General features: G+C 38.3%; 1 protein-coding gene across 1 annotated transcript; it reads left to right on the forward strand.

Moving 5' to 3' along the window:
* The first annotated feature begins 1797 nt into the window (after positions 1-1797).
* Positions 1798-16899, forward strand: csrp1a (cysteine and glycine-rich protein 1a). The gene is made up of 6 exons (XM_048178417.1): positions 1798-1968; positions 8275-8384; positions 12500-12668; positions 13300-13429; positions 13536-13629; positions 16278-16899. Exons 2-6 carry the CDS (start codon positions 8276-8278, stop codon positions 16352-16354), a joined length of 579 nt encoding a protein of 192 aa, XP_048034374.1. The 5' UTR covers positions 1798-1968; position 8275; the 3' UTR covers positions 16355-16899.
* The last annotated feature ends 641 nt before the right edge of the window (positions 16900-17540 follow it).

Raw genomic sequence — 17540 nt, forward strand, 5'->3', positions numbered from 1 at the left:
GCCAAGTCATTTCAAAGTGCCACACTTCCTGCTGCCAACAGGTGGCACTTTGACCATAACCGAATATTGCCATGCAGATGTCCTCAGGCCAGGACTATTATCAAACATGTGAAGTTTGGAGCAGATCGGACATTGTATGCCTGAGTTACTAGAACTTCCTGTTTCTTGGCTTTAATCGCATACATTAGCACTCAGCCAAGTGTTTCATGATTTAACATATTTCTAGTATGTTTGGTACATCATGGCATATTAAAATGTTTTTCTGAGAGTGAACTAAAGTGTAAAGCATACCATTTCCTGTTGTCAGCAGGTGGCGCTATGACTAACTGAATATTGGCATATAGATGTCTTTAGGCTAGGACTCTTATCACACATGTGAAGTTTGGAGCAGATCGGACATTGTATGCTTGAGTTACAACAGTTTCAACATTCATGGCGAAACATCAGAATTTGTCAGGCTGCCATGGACACGCCCTTCAGTGAAAACTCTAGATCTTTGCAATTAAATGTCGCTAAGGCCTTAAGATTAGACTGACCATAGATGATGTTGTTATTATTAAATGTCTTTGAGGAGTTAATCACAGTGTAAAACATGTAATTTCCTGTTGCTGGCAGGTGGCGCTATGACTGCAACTGAACATTGGCATATAGATATCTTCAGGTCAGGACTCTAATAAAATTTGTGAAGTTTGGGGCAGATTATGCCTGAGTTACAACAACTTCCTGTTTCATGGCGAAACATCGAACTTTGGCAGGCCGCTACGCCCACACCCTTCAGCGAAAACTCTAGATCTTCGCAATTTAACATCATAAAGGCCTTTAGATTAGACTGACCATATATGATGTGCTTCTGGTTAAATCTCTACGATGAGTTAATCACAGTGTAAAACATGTCATTTCCTGTTACCCACAGGTGGTGCTATGACTGTAACTGAATATTGCCATATAGATGTCTTCAGGTCAGGACTCTAATAAAACATGTGAAGTTTGGGGCAGATCAGACATTGTATACCCGAGTTACAACAACTTCCTGTTTCGTAGCGAAACATCGAACTTTGCCAGGCCGCCACGGACACGCCCTTCAGCGAAAACTCAAGATATTCGCAATTTAACGTCTCAAAGGCCTTTAGATTAGACTGACCAAATATGATGTTGATCTGATTAAAGCTCTAGGAGGAGTTTGTTAAAGTACAACATGAGGAAATGGAAAAAACTGCCAAAATTTTGTAGAGAAAATTCAAAATATCTCACTTCCTGTTGGGTTTACAAACTTTGCACCCAGGGGCTTTTTTGTAGGTATTGGGCTGTTACATCTGTCTACTGAATTTCATAACTGTATGTGAAACGTAGCACGAAGGGCGCTTAATTGAAATTTTTTAGGTGGCGCTATCGAGCCATTTTGCCACACCTAATTCTGAAACCTATATCAGATGTAAATTTTCACCACTTCTGATGAGTGTGCAAAGTTTCATGAGTTTTTGAGAATGTTTAGGCCCTCAAAAATGCGATTCATTTCGGAGAAGAAGAATAATTGGCTGAGCAATTACAATAGGGTCCTCACACCATCGGTGCTCGGGCCCTAATAATAATATATATATATATATATATATATATATATATATATATATATATATATATTTTTTTTTTTTTTTTTTTTTTGTGACATTTTTCCTCCTGTCTTAGAGCACCCATGTGTGACAGGTCGCGTTCAGGATGAATAGATGTGTGTGAGCCACAGAGGGGGGCGTCAGAGAGCAGGGTCATGAGGTGCTGCTGTTCCTTTAACATCTAACCACAGCTCATAGTCAGACTCACTTCCCTCACTGCCCCACCCTGAGCTCCTGCGCTGAATTTTGACTAAGATTGCATGTGTTAGGACAGAAGAAGCTGTTCTCATTCCCACAGTCAGTTGGACTTTGACTGTAGATTTTCTGTCCATATCCACATACCTACCAACAATCACTTCAGGTAAGCAGCTCTTCACAGTCTTTTTTGTAATCTACATGCCTTTTCCGCTTCTCTTGCGTAATGGCTCTGCAAACTTGTGTGCAGCTTGTAAGGCTTTTTGAGGTTTTGTTTTCCTGTAATTCTTTAAATTCTTTCCATCTCATCAGAACTGTTCGGTTTTGTTGAGCTGACAAAATTCTTGGCAGAGAAGCAACAACTTCACTAAGTCCAATTCTTCTCTCTCACAGTGACAAACTATTGCTACTTAACTTCTTTTTGATCTGGAATCAGGAATGTGACTTGTCTAGTCTTGTTTTCTAGTAGAATAACTGAACTCTGAAAATCATTCAGTCTGAGAATGAACATTTTGACTCAGATTCTCAAAAAGAAGACCTAGACTTTTAAACTGAGCTTTCATTTAAAACCCTTGTGCTGTGTTGAAAATCCTTTACCTAATTTGGTGTTCTCAGACAAAAGTCTTTAAAACGTCTTGTAAATCTCACATAATATGGGATTCCAACTTTTTGTCAGCTTGTTTTCTTTCAATTCTCACAGGTTATCGATTGATAGAAGGTCTCATTGATCTGAGCTTACGCAACTAGAAAAAGTTCACTCAAGCTTATTTACCAAAACTTTTTTTGAATTGCATAAGCTCAGATCAATGAGGTCTACAATCAATTAGTTCCAAAAAGAAATACAAAACCTGTGCAAATTAAAAGAAAACAAGAAGATAATAAAAAGCTTGAATCCAATCCAATAACACAGCATAATGAGAGATCCATAAGCAATTTGCTGTAGGATGTTTTTGACCCGAAACACCACAAGTGTCACAAGGTGGGGAAAATTATTATAAAAAAAAAAAAAAAAACTTGATATACCCTGTGTGTCAGAAAGTTTTAGTCCAATGTCATAGCATTAACTAGCATTTTTGGAAAAAAGAAACCCCTCTCCAGGTCAAAATGACTGGAACACAATGTGAGGGTTAAGACATGGGGAAAAAACAACAACAACAACAACAACATTTCACATGAAACTCAATTTAGATTTTTAAATTGGTTATAAACAGCAGGTGACATCCAGTCCTAGTCTTAGGCAGAGCATTTAGAAGGAAAATCTGCCCATAACTGCTGGTCTAGAATCAGTTTTCTCTGTAATAATAGCATATTGGCAAAACATATCTGGCAAACGCTTTGGAGACAGTCAAAGGTTTCTATTTACAACGCATTTTTGCGGCGATAAGCGTGTAGACAATCACATACATATTTGTTGATTTCTTGAATGCAATGGCCAATCAGATGTGCTTAAGTTAGCCCTGAAAAAAATGGACATAGATGCTCTAATACTAAATAATGTATCAGGAGCGTTTATGCTGGGATGTGAAATTTTTGCAGTGACACCTAACTGAAACTATTTCAAGGAAATCTATTTAAATGTGTTTTTAAAGGGGAAGTGCTTTAGCCTTACCCTGGAGTTAGTAGTTAGTTCACCCTCTGCCTATGGCCCTATACAATAGGTGTGTGTTTTTTTTTATTGAGTTTAGACTGTATCTGGGTTTATGGCTTTTGTGGGTGAGCTTGGAAACATGCAGTGACCTTGGCTTTCTCCAGAGGGAAATGAAACTAATGCGGCACAGTGGATTAAATTGTAGGCATCCAGAAAACTCTGAGAATTCTGATATCAAAGGAAGTGTGGAGTAGATTTAATCAGATTCAACTGCCACTGCCTAAAACACTTTCACAGGGTTATCAAAATACTGTCAAACATCCTCAAGTCTGGCTATCAAACTTTTTATGACCTTCTGCACTGTTTGTGAAATAAAGGGAAATAGGCATTTCTGTCTTGGTATGTTTAACAGGCGTGTACTAAACTAGAGAATGTTATCTGTATGTGTGGCTGTGTCATTTCCTCACATCCATGACAACCCAACATGTTTGGAGTCAGGGGCTGGAGTTAGTGTTTAGACTGGAGACATCAGAACTATGCAGGAATGTCTAGATTACAACCAACAAGCCCTTTTATGGACAAAATCAATGAGACATTTCCCAGGAATTACAGCAGATCAGAGGAACTTGATTCATTATCAAAGGTATTGAAATTCAATGAGAATTTTGCATTACAAAACCCACAATGACTCCATGACCCCAAAAAAACAAAAAAACAAAATAACTCTTATTTTATTTTAGAGAATTTTATTTTTTTATTTTAGAGAATTTCAAAATCCAGAACCCATATTGGGACTAAAACCAAAATAAATTATTCATATTTTGTTTTGTGTTGTTTGGGGTTTTATTTGATTTGTTTATTGTTATGTGTGAGTCTCAGGGCAGATTTGTTTTTGCTTTGTTCTGTTTTGTGTGTCTGCCTCAATGCAGGCTCTGAACAAAAGTTAAGACTGCTGCATATTTACACTTAAATAGGGTAAGCAATTTTGGAATGGCTAGCAATAGCAAGCTAGCTTTGAAAGCATAAGATCCCACCCTCCCTTCAGAGCATCTCCAAAACCAAAGTCTGCAAAGCTTCACGAGAGATGGCGTTAAACTACCTTGTGTCTCAAAGCACATAATATTACAATAATAATCAACGTAAACAACTTACAGAGCTCTACGTGTACCACCTGACTGATGCAGATTCATTTTGGCATTAATAGTGTTAACAGAACGTCACGGGTTACCATCTTGTAATTACGGTTATGATGGTGTGAGTGCAGCATAAGATCGTTGTTTTGGTTCAAGAGGAACTGTAAAAGACAGCTACTGTTTTTGGCACTCAGTGACTGTCTGTCTATAACTCTGCATAGCCTTTATTGCGCTGATGATTTGTGATGTCTAAGCAAGCAAGTGTGAGGAGGTATGGAAATACATATGTTGACAGGACTGAATGCAACGATTAGATGAACATTTTTTGATCCTAAGACTTCCACAGAAGATATATGTACATTTTTTAATATTTAGACCACTTCTATTATTGATTGCTATCAGGATATGAAGAGAGTATAACAAAAAGTGTTTATAAAACAAATTGCCTACCCTACCTTTAGATTGATACTCATCTGCACTTCACTAGAATGTAACCACACAGATTTTGATTGTTGGTCAGCTAAGTAAAACAGGCAGGGTGCTCAAAGATGTAGGCTATGGGGTAGTTGTGGGTGCAGATGTGAAGTATATTAATATTTATGAGATAAACTAATGTTTCACCTGTTGGTTGCTGAATTTATGCCTACACAGAAGAAAGCCTTGTAGGCTCTGCTTTGGTGTGGTTTGTCAAGTGTAACGGAGGCCAGCTAGTATGAGTTGTGCAGGTAAACCTCACTCCTCTGGCCTCAAGAGGCACACTGGCAACTGACACTAGGGACTGCGGTCTTTAGCATCCTTGTTAGTGCACCCGCCTCCCAATGCCAGAAATGCTGGTTCGAAACACACTCAGAGCGGGGCGAGTGGAACCAGAGGGGTTACATTGGTGCCATGACCCAGATGGGAGTGAAGTTTAGGGGGTTAGTGTAAACTAAGGCCAGCTAGTAAGAGCTGTGTGGGTAAACCTCACTCCCCTGGCCTCAAGAGGCACACTGGCGACTGATACTAGTGACTGCAGTCTTTAGCATCCTTGTTAGTGCACCCACTCCCCTTGCAGGAAACGCTGGCTTGAATAACGCTCAGAGCAAGGTGAATAGAACCAGAGGAGATACATTGGTGTCGTGACCCGGATGAGAGTGAGGCAGGTGAGTGTAACAGAGGCTAGTAAGAGCTGCGCGGTTAAACCTCACTCCCCTGGCCTCAAGAGGCACACTGGCGACTGATACTAGGGACTGCAGTCTTTAGCATCCTTGTTAGTGCACCCACCTCCCAATGCCGGAAATGCTGGTTCGAATCACACTCAGAGTGGACGAGTAGAACCGAAGGGGTTACATTGGTGCCGTGGCCTGGATGGGAGTGAGGTTTAGGGGGGTGAGTGTAATGGAGGCCAGCTAGTAAGAGCTATGTGGGTAAACCTCACTTCCCTAGCCTCAAGAGGCACACTGGCGACTGATACTAGGGACTGCGGTCTTTAGCGTCCTTGCTAGTGCACCCGCCTCCCAATGTCGGAAATGCTGGTTCAAATCACACTCGGTGTGGGTGAGTAGAACCGAAAGGGTTACATTGGTGCCGTGGCCTGGGTGGGAGTGAGGTTTAGGGGGGTGAGTGTAACGGAGGCCAGCTAGTAAGAGCTGTGCGGGCAAACCTCACTCCCCTGGCCTCAAGAGGTGCACTGGTGATTGACGCTTGGGACTGCAGTCATTAGCGTCCTCGTTGGTGCTCCCGTCTCCCATGCCAGATATGCAGGTTTGAATCACGCTCGGAGTGGGACGAGTAGAACAAGAGGGGTTACGTTGGTGCTGTGAACCGGATGGGAGTGAGGTTTAGGGGGTTGAGTGTAACGGAGGCCAGCTAGTAAGAACTGTGCGGTTAAACCTCACTCATCTGGCCTCAAGAGGTGCACTGGTTATTGACGCTTGGGACTGCAGTCATTAGCGTCCTCGTTGGTGTGCCCGTCTCCCATGCCAGAATGCAGGTTTGAATCACGCTTGGAGTGGGACGAGTAGAACAAGAGGGGTTACGTTGGTGCTGTGAACCGGATGGGAGTGAGGTTTAGGGGGTTGAGTGTAACGGAGGCCAGCTAGTAAGAACTGTGCGGTTAAACCTCACTCATCTGGAGGCACATTGGCAACTGACACTAGGGACTGTGGTCTTTAGTGTCCTTGATAGCGCGCTTGCCTCCCATGCCGGAGACACCGTTTCGAATCCCACTCAGAATGGGTCGAGTAGGACCAGTTACACAAGCCATTCGTTAGTCTGGTTGTTTGATAAGAAAGAGACTGTAAGGGTGTAACTCCTACAGCGGTTCAGACTGTAAGGTTTGCAGAGCGACTAAAGAAAATTTATCAGTAAGATGTTAGAAAACTGTACATTTCTTGTCGATTACCACCCACTGCAACTTATACCAATGACGGAAATAAGCGCAGTTATAATAGCAAAATATGTGGGAGAGCGTTGCTATAGTGTGACAATATTGTATTGCAATAGGGAGCACATTATTGTTACTAAATCAAAACTAGTTAGCACATCATTTGTAATTGAAAGGGTTTAATGACAATATCTGATTATGGTTACACTTAAAATAATCACAAAATAGATGTATGAGATGATAAAATCATATACCATTAATCGTACACAGCATGTATGTAAAAAGTTACCTGAGAGAGAGAAAGAGAAAGAGCGAGCGAGCGAGAGAGAGAGAGAGAGAGAGAGAGAAAGAGAGTGCCCAAGATCCAAGGATCCAAGAAAGAAGAGCAGAGTATCAAAGAGACCAGAGCAACAGTTACAATCTTCTTTTATCCCTTCCCTGACCATGTGACCAAAACTCAAATGTGAGACATTCAAACTGACCAATCAGAAGATTAAAACTTCCCCCACTGTACTAAAGGTGTGACCATTTGTAGACCCCCGATGTACACACATCTTGGCCTACAGGGCTTGATCACTATCAGCACCTTTGTGCCTTCCAAATGGCCCTTGTAGCAAGAGAGAGGGGGTTAAAACAGTAAAGCAAATGTCTTTGTTCATTTTAAAATATCTTAAGATATTTTCAGTTCTTACAAAACGCTTTAAGAATCAGTTCAACTGTGGCAGCAGAAGACTATTAATCTGTTGGAGCTGAGAAAGAACTGATGACAGCATGGTTTGATCTTTAAATTGACCAGTGATCAGTGGAAAGGTGCGTTTCATTCCCGCCCACATGAGATTGAATATTCAAGCTGTTTTTCTACCCCTTAGTATTCTTAGTTCCTGAATCTTAGTAATGCAGGAGAAATATTTAGAAAAAGGAACACATAATCTTGCAGTGAAGTTCAAGCTGTATTCTGGAATCACAACAAATATGTGGTTTTGAAAGCCTTTTATATCAGAACCACCCTGTTTCAGATTTCAGACATACACACTTTACTAATCTCAATGCCTTTTTTGGCATGATTTTTCTCTTGTGGTTTGATGTCACTTTTTTGTAAAGTTATCCTTTTTTCTGTGCTAAAGACCAACTATAATTACAGAACTAGTATACAGAAATAGTATTTACAGAACTTTAGGACTTCTCATTGACGTCAATCGTTTTTAGATATTCTACACCCTTATCCTACACCTACCTCTAAACTTAACCTTAACAATGCATTTTCTGGATTTGAATTTAAGACCCTATGTTGTTTTTATTGTGGTGACCATTAGGAGGTCCCCAAAAATAGGTTATTTCAGGACATATGTTGTGAGCCACTCTACTGTGTGTTTGTGTGTGATGCAGGATGCCTCTTGGGGGTGGAAACAAATGTGGCTGCTGCCAGAAAACTGTGTACTTTGCAGAGGAAGTGCAGTGTGAAGGACGGAGCTTCCACCGATCCTGTTTCCTGTGCAGTAAGTCCTGTTCTTTTTCCTGTGTCCAGTTCCATGACATGGGCCATGAGTCTACACAATACCAGCTGATCAGTATGTTTAACAAAGTTTACCAAGGGCAAATTCTTTGATGTCTCATGACCTATATAATTTGTCTGTTAATAATTATCATCTTTTGTACAATAGCAGGCACAGCACACTGCACTGAGGTGAAAAGCGTGTGCCAGAATGCTTTTAAAGCTGTACTGAAAAAGCAAACTGCATGAAACCTTTTTCCCAGTGGGCCACACTATGGTCCAAGTGCAAGTCTCATGGCTGCATTTACAGAAGTCTGTGTTTTCTGGTGGCACATATCACAAATGGCACACATTTTATTTCTGTCACACTCTGCAAAATCAACAAATACTATAAGAAATTTGTTTTTGTTTCAGTGTTGTGACAGGCAGTGCAACTTCTTCATATCAAAGTGAAACTCACTTGTTCAATAAACTCAGATTACACAATCCCCTGATATACAGTATGTCACAGAAAATTAGAACATTGTATTCCAGCAAATAAAAACTAACTTACTGACATTACAGTCATCAGAAAATAATGCTCAATGAACATACACAAAATGTATACAAGTAACTATTTAATTCTGGATGTAAATTCTCTCCAACAGCATCGTAACAATCACCAAACAATGACAGAATGTTATATAGGCCACAAATGCCTTAAAGGGTTAGTTCATCCAAAAATGAAAATTCTGTCATTTATTACTTCACCCTCATGGCCGTTCCACACCCGTAAGACCTTTGTTAATCTTCGGAACACAATTTAAGATATTTTTGTTGAAATCCGATGGCTACGTGAGGCCTTCATAGGGAGCAATAACCTTTCCTCTCTCAAGATCCATAAAGGTACTAAAAACATATTTAAATCAGTTAATGTGAGTACAGTGGTTCAATATTAATATTATAAAGCAACAAGAGTATTTTTGGTGCACCAAAAAAACTAAATAACGACTTATATAGCATTGGCCGATTTCAAAACACTGCTTCAGGAAGCTTCAGAGCATTATGAATCAAAAATATTCTCGTCACTTTATAATATTAATATTGAACCGCTGTACTCACATCAACTGATTTAAACATGTTTTTAGTACATTAATGGATCTTGAGAGAGGAAATGTCATTGCTGGCTATGGAGGCCTCACTGAATCATCGGATTTAATCAAAAATATCTTAATTTGTGTTCTGAAGATTAACGAAGGTCTTACAGGGTGTGGAACGCCATGAGGGTGAATAATAAATGACAGAATTTTCATTTTTGGGTGAACTAACCCTTTAATGAAATATTCCTCAACTCTTTTTTTATAAACAACATTGAGCGCATTGTAATTTACAATTTCTGACAATATCAAGCATTCTGTCTCGTCGCAATCCCTTGCGGAGCAGCCACGGGTGCGCCGATGCAGTTATTTTCATTGATTTAAAATACAAGTAGGCCTACATCAAACAAACACATCGAATTCACGTCTTTTGACATTGTAGGTTTTGCATGCCAAGTACTTTACTACAGAGCAAACAAGGCTGCCCATCTCGCTCATTGACAGCAAACATTGATTCTTTCATTCTTCTTACCTTCGCTGCTGTTGCTACAACTCTTCTTGTTTGCTATGTGTTCTCTGTTCCTTCGTTTCTTTTTTCTTCTGTAATAACAAATTTGTCCATTTTGATCTCTAAATTTATAAATAACGGCTACTATTGGAATTTTGCCAAAGCGCACGCTTGTAAGTGTTTGTTAATGAGTACACAGTATAAGTTGGTCTGCGCATGTCTGAAAATAATTAATGATCACCAAAATGATTTTATATGACAAAAAAAAACATTAGAGTTCAAATTTATATTCATTTAATATATTTTAATTTAATTTAAAAACAAAAAGTAAGTGGAATTTATTTTTAAAATGTGGTCTGCATATCGCGGGCCACATTTTCATTCGTGACGGGCCGCGGGTTGACCACTGGTTTACGAAATACACAGTAAAACGCTTGCTCTTTGACAATGGAAAAGTACACACTTTGTGTGTGTGAAAAGTAGTAGGCAATATAGTAACATATCCATGACATAAAATTGTCTTGATACCACAAACCGTCTTGTCGCATACTTCTTGCAAGTTAGAATTAGGCATTAACATCAGTTCATTATTAAAGGATTAGGTTCACTTTTAAATAAAATTTTTCTGATAATTTACTCACCCCCATGTCATCCAAGATGTCCATGTCCTTCTTTCTTCAGTCAAAAAGAAATTAAGGTTTTTGATGAAAACATTCCAGGATTATTCTCCTTATAGTGGACTTCAATGGACTCCACTGTTGAAGGTCAAAATTACAGTTTCAGTGCAGCTTCAAAAGGCTTTAAACGATACCAGACGAGGAATAAGGGTCTTATCTAGTGAAACGATCGGTTCTTATCTAGTGAAAAAATGGAACTGGTGCTGCGTTTGTTCCGTAAGTTGAATAAGGAAGGCGTAGGACATACAGCGTAAGCTTTTTGAAGAATATGAAAGTGCGGTTTTGGCAGAACCACTTGGAAGGCAATCATTTGTTTATATAAAGCATATACATTTAAAGGTCCCTGTTCTTCGTGATCCCATGTTTCAAACTTTAGTTAGTGTGTAATGTTGTTGTAAGAGTATAAATAAAATCTGTAAAATTTTAAAGCTCAAAGTTCAATGCCAAGCGAGATATTTTATTTAATAGAAGTCGCCTACATCGAACGGCCAGTTTGGACTACATCCCTCTACTTCCTTCTTTAATGACGTCACTAAAACAGTTTTTTGACTAACCTCCGCCCACAGGAATACACAAGAGTTGCGTTTGTAGAGTGTGTTTGTCGCCATGTCGTCGAAACGCTGTTATTTTCATCCCGCAGTCCAATCACCAGGTCTGATTCCGGCTCAAATTGATAGGGTAAAATTAAAGACATGTTTACAATAACACTGAGCGCGTGCATCTCCACGTTATGGTAAGAGGCGTGACCTTTCCGGGCAAGGTTCGCTAAGCTGCTGTCGAATCACAACACAGGAACCGCTGGCACAATCAGAACTCGTTACGTATTTCTGAAGGAGGGACTTCATAGAACAAGGAAGTCATCAGCCCGTTTTTATGACAGTGGAAACAGCGGTATACAGATAAGTAAATTATGTGAAAAATACTGTGTTTTTTTACACGCGAAACATGAACACATGTTATATTGCACACTATAAACACAATCAAAGCTTCAAAAAACCACGAAAAACGGGACCTTTAAATTTTTTTTGGAAAATGACCGATGGTTTCACTAGATTAGACCCTTATTCCTTGTCTGGTATCATTTAAAGTCCTTTGAAGCTGCATTGAAACTAATTTTGACCTTCAACAGTGGAGTCCATTGAAGTTCACTATAAGGAGAATAATCCTGGAATGTTGTCCTCAAAAACCTTAATTTCTTTTTGACTGAAGAAAAAAGGACATGGACATCTTGGATGACATGGGGGTGAGTAAATTATCAGGAAAAGAAACTAATTCTAATTCTGGATACTGTTTATGATGGATTGCATGCAAATCAGGCAGGTGGTAAGGCAGGTCTTTTTCTAACAGTTTCAGACTACTATGTGAAGTAAAGACTATCCTCTTGCGCCCTCTTCTGTTTGTCTTTATAAACCACTGTGTGATGTATAATATTACCCTACATTGGGGCCTCAAAGGGCTCTGCATTCCAGACAGACTGTCTTCTTTAATCAAAAACTTAAACACAGCACCCTGCCGAGGTGTTCCTAGAGACAAGGCTTTAGGATCGCATAATGCACAAAACTAGAGTCTATAGATATATACTGCATATCAATATTTCAGAAGAAAGTAGTTATACAATTATTTTCATATATAATACACAACATATTCATAGTTTCTCATCTAGATAATGTATATCTTTCTAACAATTATATATTATGATATCCTCCTGCTCAACACACTTCAGGCATCTATATCGGCTAAAGCAACAGGTTTCCTTTGGTAAACAAGTTACTGTCATTGAAATCTTGAAGCTCAAGGTCACTGCAGAACACTTTTATCTATGTTATTTTGTCATTTTCACTCATCTTTTTAATTTCAGTGGTGTGCAGGAAAAATCTAGACAGCACAACAGTGGCCGTCCATGAGAATGAGATCTACTGCAAGGCCTGTTACGGCAAAAAATATGGGCCCAAAGGCTACGGCTACGGCGCTGGTGCAGGAACTCTGAGCATGGACAAAGGAGAGGCGCTGGGCATTAAAGCTGAGGAGTAAGAATACAATTGCTTTGCATTTTGATTCTTAAATATTACTCCATATTTTATGGTTGTCTTACAAGCTCAGACTTTTGACTGAATAATGTACACTTTAGCTTATTCTGGCCAAGAACCACTCACTTAGAGAATATGGAAATGCATCGTCTGACTGATTTATAAAGCAACCATCTATATGTCTTGGATCCTCTGCTTGGTTGTTCTGCTATAAATGTCTAAAAACAAGATTAAACCTGAATTTACACATTTATAGCAAAGCATCCCAGCTCTTCTTTTCTATACAATGAAAGTGAATGTTGACCATGGATGTAGAACAAGATTTTCAGTGAATAATTACCTAAATTTTGCCTTATTCTGAACATGAAGCAATCATATGACTACAGAAAATTCTGAATATATTTGCAAAGACCACTTTTATAATATCTTTATAATATCTTATAATATCTTTATGGCTTTTTTGCCCTTTTTGGAGCTTGAAAGCTCTTGGATTTCATTGTATGGAAAAGAGCAGCATGAACATTCTTCAAAGCTTCTTCTTTTGTGTTTCACAGCAGAAAGAAAGTCAGACAGATTTGGAATGGGTTTTAGTGATAATGGAATTTAACAAAATTGTGTCTCTTGATTGCAGGCCTCAAGAGCACCGGCCAACCAATAACCCCAACACATCCAAGTTCGCTCAAAAGCTTGGCGGCTCTGATGTTTGTCCACGGTGTAGCAAGGCTGTCTATGCGGCTGAAAAAGTCATAGGGGGAGGAAATGTAAGCCGATTGCAGAAATTACTAAATTAAATAAGCCACTATTTATGGTTCTGTAAACTTTGGACATGGTTTGCATTAAGTTACTGTTGCCTTCCTTCCTCTGCAGGCGTGGCACAGGGGTTGTTTCCGGTGTGCAAAGTGCGGAAAGGGGCTGGAATCCACAACTTTAGCTGACAAGGATGGAGAAATCTACTGCAAAGGCAGAGTATCCAATGTTATCTGTCTATTTTCTTGTCAAGCAACCCACCAAGAAACCGCACAGAACACCCTAGCAAAGATTCTAAAAAACATTCTGAAAATGTTAGCAATGGGATCGCAAGAAGGACTGAGTTGACAATGTTGAATAATACATTTGAATTAATATTTAATTTTAAAAAATGTTATTTCTTCACATCCCATCCAAATCTCAAAATAAACTTTGTGCTTTGTTACTTTTGATATAAAACAAAGTCACTTGGGTAAAGTTGGTTTTATATTCGCACATTCGGGCTTCTGATAAATTCAGACTTTCCAATAAATGTGCAATAAATTAATGTTTGTGAATTTTAAGCAGCAACATGATATTGACAACCAACGACTGTCAACTTACAACATTTTTCACAGTCGATCAAAATAGGCAAGTATTGTTTTAATGGCATATTTACTTGTGAATGTCCACTGAATGTCCAATGTAGTGTGATTAACAAGGCTATTGAATACGGATGTCCGAATGTGCGAATATAAAACCAACTTTACCCAAGTAACAAAGTCTCAGCTTTCAGATCAGTTTTATCACATAATTCAAACAATAAATGCCGTTTAATGAGCATTAGGGATGGGCATTTTTCCAAAATATTGTATTCGAATATTTGGGCTCGTAAAAAAAACGAATATTCCAATATTCGTTTATTTAAATTACCTTAAACAAGAATGACTTTATTTATTTTATATTTTTTTTAATTCATCAAGAGTTTGTAACCATTTCTGAAAAAGCTTACGATTAGGCAATATACAACAAGCTTACGTTATATCTTATGGTTTTCTTTTAGTTTAAAGCATTAAACAATTTGTGCAAACAAAAAAAAAAAATATATATATATATATATATATATATATATATATATATATATATATATATATATATATATATAGGCCTAAAGAACAAAAGAATTTAGGCTCAAGCAGCGCGAACGGGAAAAACGCTTATAAAGCAGACAGTGCCAGTTATCGTACAAAACGTACATACACTCGAGACAGTAGCCTATGGTTATCGTTTTCATATTGTTTCACATGTTCATGTTGAGAAAAACAATAATATTATCCACATGCTTGGGCGAGAAAACGAGCCGCACTGACAGACGTTGCAGAAACAAGATAATACATAACGGTATGCTAGCTAAGTTTCTAACAGTAGCACTTTGTGTTTTCTGTTCGTAAATATATGTCCCTCGACGAAATTTAAAGGAAGCATATGTCTCAAAATCATTTTGCTATCAGATAAGTTATCTTCTCAGCTCATTCAGGGTGCTGCGCTTAGCCTACCTGTCGTGAATGTAAATGATGGACAGCTGTCTTTCCTCATTTAATGTGCTTTCTCAATATGGTGGTGATATTATGATAACTCAGTTTCATTAATTCATTTGATCAAAAGTAATTCCATTGTGTTAGATCATTTTCATCCAAGTAATTCCAAACTTCGCGAGGCAGACGACTACATTATGTGACGATCAAATAAACTGAACTTGTTAAACATGCTCCACAGCGCCACCCGGTGCATTTAGTTATAATTGCGAGTTTTAGTGCTTAGGCTTTATCATTCACTGCATTTACGGCCAGCAAAGAAACATAGTAAAATTCGAATAGTATTTTTATTTTTAGAATATTAATTAGGCTACATAACGAATATTCGACTATTTGTGCACACCCCTAATGAGCATGCTTTAATGTCACTGTAGCCGCCTCAGTTCAAGTGAAAGGGCAGCGCGGGCACATGAACCAATCGTCTCTTGCGCTTTACCACTAGTTACAGCACAAAATAAACATGAATAAACATCAGAAGGTATTGTATGTTGAATGATACAGTACAACTTACTGAAATGTATAATGTCTCATGTAATTGCTCAATCAGTGTTTCAAGCTCAGATTTATAGTCATCAATAAAACAGCATGTAAACAATGTCGCATAATGTTATATTTAGGCTACCTCTGGAAAGCCATTTATTCTCCATAAACTTGATAGTTAGCAAGAATAACTCTAGAGAGGAGCATTTATAAATATATGCAGTATATTACATTTTCAATATATATTTAACCTGCGAGCGATGTCTCGTGTTTGAATAAAATCTCATGAAAACAACTTATGACATCCACCACCGTATGTACACTGCCCTCCAAAAGTTTGGAAACACCCCTGGCAAAGTGTGGTTTGGATATCAGCATAAATCCACAAAAGAAGATATTTTGAAGAATGTCGGTAACAAAACAGTTGATGGGATCCACTGACTTCCACAGTATTTTTCCCCCATACTTGGTCAACGATTTTGAACCCATATTCTTCAAAATATCTTCTTTTGTGTTCAACAGAAGAAAGATTCATACAGGTTTGGAACAACTTCGAGGGAGAGGAAATGATGACAGAATTTTAATTTTTTAAGGAAAATGTACATACTGTACTTGATCCAAACTAATCAAAATCAAATCAAGAGCTTGTGAATTAGAATTGATTTGTAAAATCTGTCAATACTCAGCCCTAGAATCATGGTGGAAAGATTTGCATGGCCAGCACCACTCACATTTCTACATGATTTGTAAAAATCTTTACCATTGCCATTGGTGTCATGCTAACTTCCTCATCTTGTGCTCTACACAGGTTGCTATGCCAAAAGCTTTGGACCAAAAGGCTTTGGATATGGTCAAGGCGCTGGGGCGCTGTCACACACTCAATAGATCAACCACAATTTACCCTATCTGTAGAAGCAGCTGAACACCTGAACACCACAAACTGGTGTCAGTCGAGAAGGAAAAATGAGCTCAGATGCTTCTAATTCTTAAACAAGACGACACATTCCACAAGACACCATGTCATTGTCTTAAACCCATAAACATCTCTTCTTAACTCTTGAACACCGCCAAATGCTTGGAAGAATGTCAAGTATGTAAACAGAACACGGGATTAACATTTAATCTGCTCACTTAAGATGATCACTTGAGTTTGCACAGATTTAGTGGAACCTGAGCTGTGCTGTTACGTCAGTATTACTCTGCTTAGATGTACTCTAATGGATCTGCATTTCCAGTTTACTAGTTGAGCACATGCTTGTCTGAGCTTTAATCACTATAAAAAATGTTCCCCTCAGCTCTACTCACAGCATGAACGATTCACAAGCACTGCCTGGATAAAGATGCACTAAATTTATTTCACTGTCAGTGGGGAAATACTCCACATATGCATTTTGCATGGAAATAGAAGTAAAAGTACAAAATATGCACAATTTTGGTGTCTTTTCTTATTTGTGTCCATTTAACTGAAAAGTTGGTGAATGTAAAATATTTATAAAATGAATGTGCCTTGCAAGTAAGCGGTGCTAGTTTCATTGTATACTATATTTCTAGCGGAGGGTATTTCTTACAAATTATTCTTATCACACCTACAGCCCACATCCTTCTAGACCTTTTTTTGTAGAAGAGTGTTTTACCTGTGGACATCTGGGACACAGTCAAGTCGGCCTTTTTGAGAACAAATGCAAATGACTTAGTTACTATTTATGGTATCATGCATCATTTTTTTTTTTTTTTTAATAATTCATTTTATTTTCATCGGGGTAAGTGTTTTTAATGTTTTTGTAAGAAGTCTTTTATGCTCAACAAGGTTGCATTAATTTGATCAAAAACAGTAAAAACAGTGTGAAATATTACAATTTAAAACAACTGTTTTCCATTTTAATATATTGCAAAAAGCAATTTATTCCTGTGATCAGAGCTGAATTTTCAGCATCATTACTCCAGTCTTCAGTGTCACATGATCCTTCAGAAATCATTCTAATATGATGATTTCAAAGTTGAAAATGATATGCCTACTTTTGCTGAAATACCATCTACAAGGCGTCATCTTTTGATTTTCTATATGTACTTG

Source organism: Megalobrama amblycephala, linkage group LG24, assembly GCF_018812025.1.
Source record: "Megalobrama amblycephala isolate DHTTF-2021 linkage group LG24, ASM1881202v1, whole genome shotgun sequence".
NCBI classification, from domain to species: domain Eukaryota; kingdom Metazoa; phylum Chordata; class Actinopteri; order Cypriniformes; family Xenocyprididae; genus Megalobrama; species Megalobrama amblycephala.

What these genes read in the sequence shown, in the direction of transcription:
- csrp1a (XM_048178417.1), top strand. Translation starts at nt 8,276, where the DNA reads ATGCCTCTTGGGGGTGGAAACAAATGTGGCTGCTGCCAGAAAACTGTG. An exon ending in AAGTCATAGGGGGAGGAAAT is followed by an intron (nt 13,430 to 13,535) that starts GTAAGCCGATTG and finishes CTTCCTCTGCAG; the next exon opens with GCGTGGCACAGGGGTTGTTT. An exon ending in TGGAGAAATCTACTGCAAAG is followed by an intron (nt 13,630 to 16,277) that starts GCAGAGTATCCA and finishes TGCTCTACACAG; the next exon opens with GTTGCTATGCCAAAAGCTTT.